Below are 13,598 nucleotides of genomic sequence, written 5' to 3'. Positions count from 1 at the left end.
CTTACTGTTTCTCAGTTATCTTTTCTCTCCATCTGTGTTTAACACTCATTAGAGGATATATTTCCTTCCTAATGATTACTTCCTTCCTGAATGTTTCTGAGTGGAGTTGGTAAGAATGCTTTTGACTTGAATTCTGCCAGCCACATGTTATTCCATGAAGAACCAGTAACAATATTTATTTTCTGGTGGCAGAAATTGATTAAATTCAACTTAGTTAATAATTATGAGATTACTAAATAGAAGATAAAAACATTCCCACTATCATATAATCTAAAAACATTCAAGGGATATGAAGCATGTTAACAAATTAGCATTGCAGCTGAGTAAGCATAATCTGTATCTTCTGCTTTCATTAAAAAAATTATTTAATCTGTGTGTGTGTGTGTGTGTGTGTGTCCTGTGTGCAGGGCCCAGAGAGGCCAGAAGATGGAGGGTGTTGGCTCCCTAGAACTTGAATTATAGGTGGTTGATGGCTTCCCTAAGTGGGTGCTGGGAACTGAGCTCAGGTCCTATGTGAGAACACATCCTCAGTGCTTTCTCTTTAAAGATAATCCTTTCCCAGACATTCTGATGACTTGCTTGTCTGAACACAGATGATGCCTGTTTCAGTGTTTTAATTAAGAAATGGGCTTAAAGCCAAAGACTATCTATAGAAGTAGGAAGGCAGTTGGGATTTACTATAGTTTACTATCAGACTCAGTATGTAAGGACTAACTCTAAAATTTTAATGTTAGTCAATAAATATAACCCACTAGAAGATCGAGGTTTAGATTTTTTTTTTCTTACTTGCCTTCAATGAAGACTAAAAGTATCCTGAGTTACAGAGCACAGGTGACTCTAGCATATTGAAAGATGGGCTCTAAAATATCAATAAATCAAATAACACACATTAAAGACAGACAAAATTCTGCTACGTTTTTAGGTACAAGCTGTTATAATTTTCTAGGGTACAAGTTAGCATTGCTTCATTCCCTAAGCTTAAAGTGGAAAGCTGGCAAAGTTAAATTCAGAGTATTTAGTGCCACCGACCAAAAGTTACACACACACACACGCACAGTCCTTCCGATGATTGGACAATGGTTTTCTGGCTTTAAAGTGGTAAAGAGACCATTTACACTCAGTATATACCACACTTGGAATTTTTGTCTTTCCTGCTAGTGACCTGAGGCATCACAGTCCTTGTCAGGCTGGGCAGTCAGAGGCAGGCACAGCGTCGCACAGGGAAGCAACTGACATATCGGAGTGATTGTGCTGCTAAACTATGATGCTCAACAGACTAGGTATCTTGAATGTGTTTTCAAATTAAGCTATTTTCAGCTTGTTCTAGATATCAGTCTATAAACCTGACTGCAAGATGGGCTTGTACAACCACACCCAAGCTGACTTGTCTGCGAAAAACGTTCTGTCCTGCTGGCAAATGAGCTTATGTGTGTTTATGAAATTCAGTTAATGTTGTTCTATTTTTAATTATGCCAATCGTGCTATTCATTTTCTCCCTGTACTCCTCCTGTAGGGAAGAGATATGAAGTAAGAAGCCCCATACATGAGCGATACAAGTCCCACAAACTTAACACTGTGAGGAAATTAATCAGCTTAGAAAATACTCCTCTAAGAAGTAAGACTTGGGAAACTATAAATCTTCATTTGTTTGGGTTCTCTCCAAAGAAGTACTGTGTGTATTTATACAGAGAAAGAGTAGGTTAATCTCACATAATTCTTTATTTGGAAGCCTCAAAGGGGCTTCTGGGATTCTTTCCTTAGCTTATACTAAACAAATTAAAAAATCCCATGACACAGGACAGAAGAGCTCAAAGTGATGTAAGGGAGCTAGAAGAAAGCGTTAGAACATAGGCAAGCTAACACAGAAAGCTGACATCTTTGACAAAAGTGATGCAGAGCAACTTCCAAGTCCTATGTAAGTGATGGCTGTGACAGCGTTTAAGATTAGGACCAGCCCCAGAGGCTGACAGAGCCCTACGCTATAAAATCTGTAGGACTCTTCTCCAGAGGCTTTGAGTTGGAGACATCCTGAGGTGTGGGGAGGAACAGACTGCTCTAGGATCTTTCAGGACTCTGTGGGTCAGGGTGAAGGATGACCAGCGGACATCTGTTTCCTTCTGGAATCTCAGGTCAGACCTACACAACACATCACAAACAGGATTCACAGTACCTCTTTGGGGTGGAAAACTATGTTATCCAGCTTGAAGTCTCCGTGAATCAGGCACTCCTCATTGTCATTATCTGGCAATTTGTTCATTAGCCACTTGGAGAGCTGGTCCATGGCAGGGACGTTCTGATGGGCCGAAGCCTGGTACTGCTTTGTCCAGGTGGATACCTAGAGGTATCAACGAGAACACCACAGATGTGAAATAGAATGTGGGAGCCAGCTACTCTAAAACAAGTTCTTCTGTGTCAAAGTCCATCTTACTCCTACATGCTTAACAAAACATTCCCATTCCGCACATAAAACTCCCAAAAGCCTGAAACACTCCTATGAGCCTAATATCAGCTAGCTCCCTTTTACTTACCGAGGTTTCTATCGGACAAGAATTAAAAATGCTAGCATAGGTGTCAAGAATGGTCTTCACTCAGTAACTACTTCATGGAAGAAAGAAATAAATACAAACAACACTCCCCACACCCCACAAACAGACAATTACACATACACACACACACACACACACACACCACAGCAGACAATTTCTCCATGAAAAGGGAGCTATGAAGGCTAGATAGAACCTTTTCCATTTAACATCCTTTTCCTCACCCCAGAGTATTTTAAATGTACCAGCAAGAGCAGACCAGACTTTGTATTGTTCATAGACTTAGAAGCACAAAATCCACTTTTGCTCAGAGTCCTCTAATAAATGATACCACATTATTTGGCTGTTCATCTCTCTCCCTTGCCCAATGTATGTCTTCTCAATTTAGTACAACAGAGCAAAGGTTTTCATCTCTGGGGTCTTACTGACTGAGGTGCTTAGCTGTGTATTGTCGGGTCAGTATAAAGCTCAAATTTCTCATCTGCAAAATGAGGATAATACCTATGTCTTGTGGGTTTTGCAGAGATTTATAAACAAGAGTGTGCTCGTGTAGCACCCGGCACAGCACACAGTGAAGCCTCTCTCAGACTCTCCCCACCCCACCCTCAGAGGACACACTTATAACGGAAGGTGGCCTGTGTGTGCCCGGCCTTGCTTGCCTGTGGCTGCAGGAGACACCAGCTCATTCTTAACGCTTGACACTATTTCTTTCCCACTGAGTTTTCCCCATCCAAGCAAAGGCATGCCAACGCCCATGCCCTGGACATACAGCTCTCGTGATGAGCAATAAGCAATTTATCACTAGGCAATAAATTCAGGGAAATAGACCACTTTCCAACTTCGACAACCACAAGTTTCTTTAGGGAAAGAACCTATTTCTGCTTTCTTGATACTTAAAAAAGTATACCACAAGTATTAAACTCATGAAAGTTTAATAGATATTTGCTTATCACAACTCAAGAGAGGGGAAACTGAATAGAAAGATCTATTGGTAAACTGAGTGAAAAGCTGATACAGAAGCTTTCACTGAACAAAAGTTATTTTAAAAATTAAATTAGGGGCTGGGGAGATGGCTCAGTCAGTAAAGGACTTGCTGGGTAAGCATGGGGACCTCATCATGACTCCCAGAACCTAAATGAATATAACATAAGAAAGTAAGGGAGGGAAGAGGAAGACAATGAAAGCCAGGCAGGCACGGTGGTACATGCATGGAATTGTAGCACTGAAGGGTAGAGACAGGAGGAGTCCTCAGGCTCATTTGCCAGCCACACTAGCTTGACCAGGAAGCTCTAGGTCAACCAATGCGATGACAACTCAGGGTGATCTCTGGCCTCCATTCCACACCCATGTGCCATACTTCCATGTGTGTACCTGCACAGATAGGTGCAGGTGCACCCACTCAACACACACACACACACACACACACACACACACACACACACACACACACCAACATTATTTCATGTTAAAAATATATCTGGATATATTACCAAGGGTGATATTAAAGCGGCAACATTTCAAAGAGCCACATAATTACCGGTTTACTTTGGCTGGTTGTTTATAGTGCATTATTTCTGAGAACATGACGTGCTTTTTACTGTGGGCAGCTCACCTGTCTTTTGCAGTACCCGACTCCAGTACCGTATCTGTCCAGCCGCAGTGACTGAACATCCAGTGAGTGTAGCCAGGCCAAGGTTTCTATCATAGACACATATATGGCTGCACGTTCTGCTGGGCTAACTCCAGGAATCGAAAAATCACGAAAGATACGACCCTATCAAAGTGATAACAACGGCTGGTTTAAAAACCTGACAAACAAAATACGAATTTTACCGAGTATGTTAGGCGTGGGTTTATTTGTGAAATATGTAAGTGGATATATGCCAAAGGCAAAATACAAGGACATGCCAGGATGAACCTGCAGGCTTTAGACTGCCACACCCTTGAATTAAAAACAATTTGAATTTGCTCTTTCTGTGTGGAAGAGCCCCACCACCACACAAATACATAGGTATATCCCCACCTTCCTGTTCGGCTGCTACCACTGTAGGTAGCTCTTTACTGACACCTAGAGGAGTGTTTAAGAACAAGACAGTGATACCTACCTAGCAAATTTGTTCCTAGTCCATTTCAGGCCTCCCTCATTGTGTGTACTCAAAACAAAATTGTAAGCCTTTGGAGAGGAATTGCATTAAAATGTTAAAGAAACACTATAAGCTGTGGCTGTAACACTTGACTACGACAATGCACCATCTAACTCCATAACTAGAAATAAAAGCAACAACCAAGCAAGACTGTTAACCTACCTGTACACGCTCCATCACATAAAACTCTGTTCCGATGATGGAGGCATCACTGCAGTACAGGAGAGGCTTGGGAACAGGAAATCCAATAGAAAACAAGGCTTTCTGAACTTTGAATTCTCTGTCAATCTAAATGGGATTATTAAAAGCCAGAATCAGAGAAATTTAGTAACTATATGTGATCTAACCTTAACCAAGTCTACTGGTTACAAAACTGTCTCAATACATAAGCCAGAGCTGACAGCAACAATTCCTTTGAAAGGAGGCTTGTTCAATCATTAGATTAAAAATCATGATAATTTAATTGGGGTAAAAAGATGGGCTTTTGTATGGCCCTTGTAGCATGAAGGAAATAGTCTGACTATATTTCACCAGTTTTGTTAAAGAACATTCTCCGTTCTCAGCAGTTCCCTGCTTGCTGGCTTAATCTCTCCCTTCATATTTCTCAAGAGGCTCAGGATGGATTTCCTCTAGTCAGATAAAGGAGCTGAGGGACATGGATGGTGGCTGTAGGAAGGGAAAATCACCCATTCCTTTTGGACATCAAGGAAGAAACAAACTTCCAAGGAAGGGGCATGAAGACCCTTACAGGTACCTGGTCTGTTTTGGGGATCCAGATAACTATGCGGGGTTGGGAACCAGGCATCCAGACTAAAATGGTAGTAAAGCTGGAGTCCAATTACGACAAGAGGAAAAACAATATCCTTGGGTAGGACACATGTGGACCAGAAAGATCCGGGGCCATGGCTTACAGCAGAGCTGTGATACAGGCGATCAAGAATGATTCATGCATGTGCAAAGGGCCTCACTCCAGACTGGGACGGGGCGACTGACCAGTTCTGGGGAGGGGAAACCATGTAGCTCATGATGGCTTCATGAAGTAATGAAACTATGGAACGGGGAAGTAACTAAACCCCAAGTGAGAACAGTCAATAGTACCAACGGCTATTGAAAGAGGTGTGTAACCACCCTGATGCCAGAGAGTGAGAAGGGGCAGAGATGGGCGGGGGACAAAAGGGGTAGGGAATCACAACATGGGCAGCAAAGCTGGAGCACTGCTTTTAAAACCACAGTCGGGGGGCAGCTGAGGAAGTTAATACAAGGGAGTCTACATCCATGGAGACTTGCGCTTAGGCTGAGAGCATGGTGTGTTCTCCTGGGTTCTAGTGGGATATAGTCAAGAAGAGAATCAGAGAGGACTGCTACTAAGGTAGCAATTTCTAGGAAGGGGTGGAGGTTTTCCCTTAGTCATGCCATTTTGGCATTAACAAAAGTTACCCAACTTACTATTTTTTTTAATTTTATTTTAAAAGCATCCAAGTTGCTTCATGTTTTCAGGAATATGATGGAGCCAAGAAAGTCAGAATCTGTGTTTTCCTATTGCTATGATAGCAAACCTATCCACAATGACCTTTCCTGGAGAATGACTAGAAAATTCATGATTACAGTAACATCATACATGTATAGAGTACTCAGAATGCTCTCTAGCACTTGGATTTATGTCCTCTCCTGCTCTCTAAGTATCCTGAGAGATAATTCCAGACTTTGCAGAAAAATTTAGTTTAAAAATTAACTGAGAAAACCATGTTTTAATGTATTTATGAAGTATAGCATGATAACGTGGCTTATGTATATATTGGGTAGTGAACAACCCAGAATATTTAGAAAACTTAATTTGTAACAAACATCTTTCATAATTCTCCCCAATGAGTCTAAAACTCAAAGCCTACTATATAATGATTACTCACGTCTTTTTTTTTAACCACTTTATGATTATAAGATGCCTGAGGTAAATACAGTAAAGTGACTCAACAAGTAAAGATTGTCATTATAGATAATATTCTTAATATGTAGGGAAACCAAAGCATCTAGAACACATCTACAGGGAAGAACAAAGCCCACCAGGAGACCTGGTGTTGTTCAGGATGACAGTTTAAACACAGCTTTAGATTTCAACCACAGATCCTTTTTAAACAAAAGAGTGTGGGCATAAGGTTACTGTGTAATTCAAATGCTGATTTCTATACTGACCATATCTGGTTACAATACTTGGTCTGAGAATATCCTTTCTCAATGTTGTGTTAACACTGTTCCCCAATTGTTCCTTGCTATGCCAATAAAGCAGCTTAAAGCCAATTGCTGAGCAGGGAAGAGAATAGGGCTGGATTTCCTGCCAACCAGGGAAGGAGGAGTTAGAAGAGAAAGTAGGGGATTCAGCCATGGGCAGATGTTCAGGAGGGACCAGCAGAGAAAGCTCAGAAAGAAAAGCTACAAAGTTTAAGTATCTCTGAGATGCACATAGGAAGAAGCATAGTTATCTTAGAGGGTTAAGAATAGAGTTAAAACGGCTCAGTTATGCTGTAAAGCTTTTAAAAATAATACATTTTAAATAAAATATATTATTTATGTGATAATATTGTGATATTGAATAAAATAACTATTTGTGTGATAGCTGGGTTAAGAGAGAAACTGAGAAAGTTTTATAAGAATAAATAACAAAAGGGTAAGCAATTCAAGCGAATATTTAATTAAAAGTGCATTTCTGCTAGTCAGTAACTGTGAGAAGACCTTCAAATGCAGTTTAAATTGTCTTGTGTTTTTCAGAGGCAGTTGCTTGCTGCATATCTGAACCATAATACCTTATGTGCTTTGGGAAGAAGAGAGCCCGGTGGTTTCTTTCTGAGAACATAGTCTTGAGATCCTTTCTGGAGGAAAAAGGTTGGATTGGACTGTCCTGATCTAGAGAAAAAGGTTTTTAAAAGGTCAATTATAAATGTGTCTCCTTCCTGAAATCCTACTGAAATGCCATAAAAGACAAGGCACTGTAGCTTAACACTGGGCTCACCACAGGCATAGTCAGCAGCCTGGGGAGGGGACCACTAGTAGCTTGGACAACTTCATCTTTTACTTACAAACAGGATTGGATTCCATATCTTTCTTTTTTCTTAAGTTCTTTGTTCTAGAATTTTCTCTTGCACAATTTCTTAAGCACTACTATCTGTATATAAACATTTAGCTATTCCTAAAGTCTTTGCTTGGTCCCATTTACCACCTCTACTGCAATTCTCTTCCTCAAAGTCTGTCTTAAAACCACTTCAATCAAGCTTCCATTCCAATCTTTCCACTAATGCTGCCCTTTCAAGGTCACTAGCACAAACCATGACACTCTTCTAACTTCTGGACACTTCTTCTCAAACTCCTTTGTAGCCTCCTCATAGCTCTTCCACTTCTTAATACTGGGGTGTTATGGCTGGGTTTCCAAACCTTCGTTTTATTTAGACTCTTTTTCTAGGTAAGCCTTCTGCCTCGTGGCTTCAAATACCTGCACTTTAACTGCTCTCAAACCTGTCTAGACCAGGTCTCTGCCCTGAATCTATATCGAGTTGGTTACTCCAACACATTCACTTAACTGTCTAAAAACCATCCTGAAACTTACCAACAGAACTTTCATATTTTTTTCTGTATTAGCACATTTCTCATCACTGTGACAAAATGTCTACCAGAAGCAATTTAGGGAGCATTTTGTTGTTGTTTTTCCCAGTCTCAGGGTGTCTGTCTATCTCATGGGAGAAGCATGGCACAGTGGCTCAGTCTGTGGTGGCAGGAGATTTCTGCAGCTGCTTCTCACATTTTGGCAAATCAGGAAGCAGAGTTCCATCAGAACTCATATGACCTTCTCATATGCATCAGAAGCACATATGACCTTCAAGGACGGCTCCCTGCAACCCACTTCTACAAGCGAGGCCACATGTCCCAAAGGTTCAGTTGTAGTGGTCTGCGTGTTCCCAGGTTTCGGGTGTCTTGAAAAAGTTCACATTACTGTCAAGACAGCAAGAAGTTCTATATAAAGAGATGGTGTAGGGTCGAATACACGGAAACAGTGGGCTACTTAAACAAGAGTACCTCAAAGCAGTGGTTACTGCTTGGGTTTTTCTTTTGTGGGGTCCAGGAAGAAGAGCTGTTGCCAAAAGGAATATTGACGGTGGTTCTCTGCTTTGATTGACAGGCGTGGGTTACATTAGTCTTTACTGTGAATGTAAAGACTTTCCCATGATGCACCTGATTTTACTCATATGCATGCCCAATCAAGCATAGGCATGAGATGGTAAATACACAATTCCCCTGAAAGGAGAATCAGAGGACACAATTTGCCTTACTGTGTAAAACCATAAACTAATCCAGACTGGATTGGCCTTTCGCATCTAGTTCCAGGATATTTTCCATATGTTCTGGGACACACATGAATGGATACCAAGCACAAAAAGCTAGTCACCCAGGGACTGATAAGGCAGGAGCGGCCTTCTGCATTGATTGGAGCAGAAGGTACAGGTAGCTTGATTCAGGTAGGGGTTCTACGTGCTAAGTGCGTCATTAGAAAGGTGGCACTTGGAGTGCCAAGCAGTTAAACTTTGCCTGTTCAAAATTCAAAAGCCTAAGCCTGCTAGGATGTTTCACATTCAAACCATGATCCCCTTTAAGGCCACCTCTATCTCAGTTCATGCTGACACCATGCTTAGTTACCATGGCAAAAGAGAACCCGTATGTTTTCCCTTCTCAGCCAACACCTAATCAATCACTCTTTCTGCCTAGGCTGTGATCACCTCTCACCTATTTTGCCCCACCAAGGCCGAACTCTGTAATACAGTGCTGTGTTTCCACCTTTGCTCTCTGTAATCAACTTCAACGCAGCAAGCAGAATTTTGCTTTAAAAAAATGATGACAAATGATTTCATCTTTGATTCACAAATCTCTAAGCTTTTCCACTTCCACTCAGAGCAAAGGCAAAGGTCCTTATGACCATCCACAGGGCTCTCATGGTCCTTGCTTACAGTACTTAGTCACACTGGTTTGTATTCCTCAACGTATGTGGCACAGTTCCAACCCCTGGCCTTTGCTTCAGTGGTCCCCGTATCCAGGAAGCTTCCATAGTCTCATCCTCAACCCCTTCTAGTCTTTGTTAAATGCTTCCTTCTCAATATAATCTTCCTGCTTTTTTCCCCTCCACATTTTCTATGCCCCATAGCACATATAAACCTGCAAATAATATTTAGAAATTATTCTTGTTTATTGCCTGTCTTCCTCAAATAGAATGGAGACTGCAGAAGAGCAATATCAGTGCTTCATACATATTAGGCACAAGAAGACTCGAGTTTTGTTGTATTGAGCTATATAATGTTTACATTGTTGTTTAATTATATTTTATATCACCAAAAGACTTAATATTTGAAAGCTAACATTTTTGTATAAGGAAAAAGAACGTTTACAAGATCTGGAAGGCACAGAATAACTACAGTAAACAAACATTATATTCTATTTTGAAGAAATTACCAGATCTTTGAAGAACTGTGTCTTGAATTTCATACTTACTGTTCTCTTGAAGTTTATCTCCTTAAGCAACATGCTCTATATTTATCCATGGTTTTATGCGTGTTATGTATAGCTGTGGTTGCATACTGATCTGTGGTAGCTCACTATGCAAAGTGAGCAATTTGTTCTTCTATTCTGTTACTAATAAATATTACCGTGTTTAAATCAAACCAAAGTTTTTCTATTACAGGCAACATGATGAATATTCCTGATATCCTGGCATGAAAATTTTTTTTAACTCTAAGAAATAATATTTCAGGGGCAACGGGTGTGCATGTCTTTCTGATCTCAGATTTACAGGGTAATGCCGTGTTGGTCAATGGTAGCTATACTGACTCAATTCTTAATGAGTCCTTAATGTCTCGTATCCTAACCAATACATACACACATATAAACTATACATATGTCTATATGTATACAAGAGTGCTTGTACATGATGTGTGTGAACATGCATGCCACCATATAAGCAGGTCAGAGGACAATTGTGTGAAGCTGCTCAAGAAAGACTTTGAGCTCCTAATCTTACTGCCTCTAGTTTCCAAGTGCTAGGATTACAGGTATCACCACAACCTATTCCTGGTTTATGCGGCAGTGGGGATTGCTAAGGGGAGCTCTGCTCTGATTACTGAGGCAGACCCACAGCCTGGGAACAGCTTCTTTACAAACAGTAGTATTTCATAGAGATAGTAATTATCCCACCACAAGCTTTTGAAGTCTTTTACCTGTGGCTCTTTCCCTTTCCCCAGAGCTGATTCTAAGTGTCAGCACTGTCATATAAGTTCCATAAACATGTGGGTGTCTCTCTTGTAAACTTTCTCTCTCATCGGCATATTTACCTACCTGTGTGCTGATAATATGCCACCTTAACTCAGATTTCCCACTCTGTTGTTCGTTAGAAATGTTTCTGTCAACCCTATGATCTTTCACATAAAATTTAGAAGCATTGTTTGTTTTTTTTTTAAATAAGAGAAAAATAGGATTTTGATTGACATTGATTTGAATCAAAGCTATAGATCAGTTGGGACAAAAAGCAAAAATTTACAATACTGACTTTTCCTGCTGATGTATGTTACTTCTAAATTTCTAAGATTATTTTGAAAACTGACAATAAGGTTTTGTCCTGTTCTATACAAAGGTCTTACACAGCTTCTATTATACTGGTGTTTAGGTAATTGTTTTTGCTTTTTTTTTTTTTTTAATGTTCTTAACAGACCTTTTGAGTGTTATATTAACTGTTGCTAAGATATAGAAATGCAAGTGATGTGTATACTTAACTTTAACAAACTATTACCTATGTAGCTCTCCAACACACAAACCAATTAGTTCCTACATTGTATTTATTGGCCGTTTTCATCCTGTGAAAATATTTGCATGTATATTGTGAAATGTATGGTTTTTCTTTTCATATTTATTCCCTGGAAGGGGGTGGGCACATGCGTGGCGGTCAGAGGACAACTTGCAGGAATTGGCTCTTTCCTTCCAATGTGTGGTTTCCAGGGTTGACTTCAGACTGCCAGGCATGGCAGCAGGTGCCTTTACCCGATAAGTCATCTCACTGGCCCAAACTTTTAAAAGATTTTTGTGGCACAGTAAGCTTTCAGTTTTTATAATTTTTCATATGTCCTGGAAATGAATGTGTCTTCTCTGTGGGACAGCATCAATGTTAAATCAAGCATGTATAACATTTCTGGAAAAATAGATTTTTCAGACCAGGGACTGCTACACAGCCCAGGGTGGCCTCAAACTCACAATCATCCTTCCCTAGTCTCCATGTGTTGGGATTAAAGCACCCAGGCTTGGCTTCCAAAATATTTTTTTGTATCACAGCTAATTTCATTTATTGATCCTGATTTTGGTGAACATTAACTTAACTCAAAATTGCTTTTAAATAAGGGCTGGAGAGATGGCTCAGTGGTTAAGAGCACTGGCTGCTCTTCCAAAGGACTTGGGCTCAAATCCCAGCACCCACATGGCAGCTCACAACTGTCTGTAATTCCAGTTCCAGGGGATCTGACACCCACACAGACATACATGGAGGCAGAACACTAATGTAAATAAAATAAAAAAGTTAAAACGATATTTTAAATCAACAGAGGACTACAGTAGCCTGAGGATATGTAACCTTTATCCGAAAGCAGGATGACCAGTTGGCCGACTTTCACACTGAGTGGACTATTGCTCTTTGAACTTTGATCGGTTTTACTCTGTTTTCCAGTACAAAACATTAACTTTAGAAGTGTCAACTATTTTTTACTCCACCTCTCCACAGATATTTCAATCCCGAAGCCCTTTCGCCTACATTAACTCATTTCCTTATCAAGACTAATGGGAACAGGCAAATGTTACAAGAAACAAACTCTGGTCTCCGAATTTATGTTACAGTTAAATCCCCAGGTAGAAAGGCTAGGCACAGCTTATTGGAACCATATAAAAATGGAAAACTATCTATTGTAAAACATCAGACTAAACTCAGATTCATTTGTCAGTGGGGAAAGGTATTCTTCAGGGCCATCTCATCAGTTTAATTCCCTTGCTTCAAGAACTTAAGCCATAAGCGGTGCTGAAAACGGCTAAGTGGAATGTCTAGAATTTGAGTTTGTATATTTCAGGTGGTGTTATTAACCTAGTCTCAGATGACTAAGGTCAATTAATCAAAATGGCACAAGCCCCTCAGAAAATGATCTTTAGGTCGTACCACAAAAAGATCACAGAAGGTATCCAAGCGCGTCCAGCCTCATCTCTCTCAGTGAATTAGGCACATTATTTTAGTCCTTAACAAGACTGCATTCCATAATGGATACTGCACCTCTAAGACTGCCCTCCAATTCAGGCTAGCCTGAGATTCGAGGACAGATCATGCAGGAAGCGTCCTCGAAGGGAAAGAAAGAAATTGCAACTGGGCAAAAGAGAATCCCACCCAGAGCCAAAGGAAGAAAATAGCCAAGCACAGACACACTCCAGTTGGAGGCGAGAATACCTGTATTGAGTAACAGTCAGAATAGCTCGGGGATCTGACCCAAAACCAGGCAAGTGCTGATTCAGGTAGGCCTCCAGGGACCTGATGTCGAACTTGTGCTGGGGTAGCACTTCCACGGTGTCACTGGTGACATCCATCTCCACGATTGCCACCGCTATCACAGAGTACAGAGGCAAGGAATCCACAGATGGCACCGAGGTGGCGTCAAGGTGGAAAACACACTAGAACTTGGGGGAGTGGTCTGGGCGGGGCTTAGAGGAAGCCAATCGCGTGGACTCTGGGTGCGGTTTCTAAGCCGATGTGGGCTGCTGAGTCTACTAATATGGGGTCCGGCAGAGAAACGAAGGAAGCGCCTGTTGTGGGCAGAGCTGGGGGCCCTCGATCTTACAGAAAAAGTAGGTCCCAAGC

The 13,598-nt window shown here is 40.9% G+C and overlaps 1 protein-coding gene across 1 annotated transcript in view; it reads right to left on the bottom strand.

Moving 5' to 3' along the window:
• Positions 1 to 13,593, bottom strand: part of Acad11 (acyl-CoA dehydrogenase family member 11) — a 61,145-nt gene extending 47,552 nt beyond the window's left edge. Inside the window, exons 1-5 of the mRNA XM_055629638.1 lie at positions 13,191 to 13,593; positions 7,486 to 7,585; positions 4,850 to 4,975; positions 4,156 to 4,317; positions 2,171 to 2,335 (exon numbers count right to left, since the gene is read on the bottom strand). Coding sequence (XP_055485613.1) covers positions 2,171 to 2,335; positions 4,156 to 4,317; positions 4,850 to 4,975; positions 7,486 to 7,585; positions 13,191 to 13,327 — 690 coding nt within the window. The 5' untranslated portion in view covers positions 13,328 to 13,593. The remainder of the gene's footprint in view (positions 1 to 2,170; positions 2,336 to 4,155; positions 4,318 to 4,849; positions 4,976 to 7,485; positions 7,586 to 13,190) is intronic.
• Between the last annotated feature and the right edge of the window lie 5 nt (positions 13,594 to 13,598).

The sequence above is a fragment of the Psammomys obesus genome, unplaced genomic scaffold, assembly GCF_907164565.1.
Source record: "Psammomys obesus unplaced genomic scaffold, mPsaObe1.curated_primary_1811, whole genome shotgun sequence".
Classification (NCBI taxonomy): Eukaryota; Metazoa; Chordata; class Mammalia; order Rodentia; family Muridae; genus Psammomys; species Psammomys obesus.
Note: the sequence above shows the minus strand (reverse complement) of the source record. Positions and strands in the feature narration are given on the sequence as shown.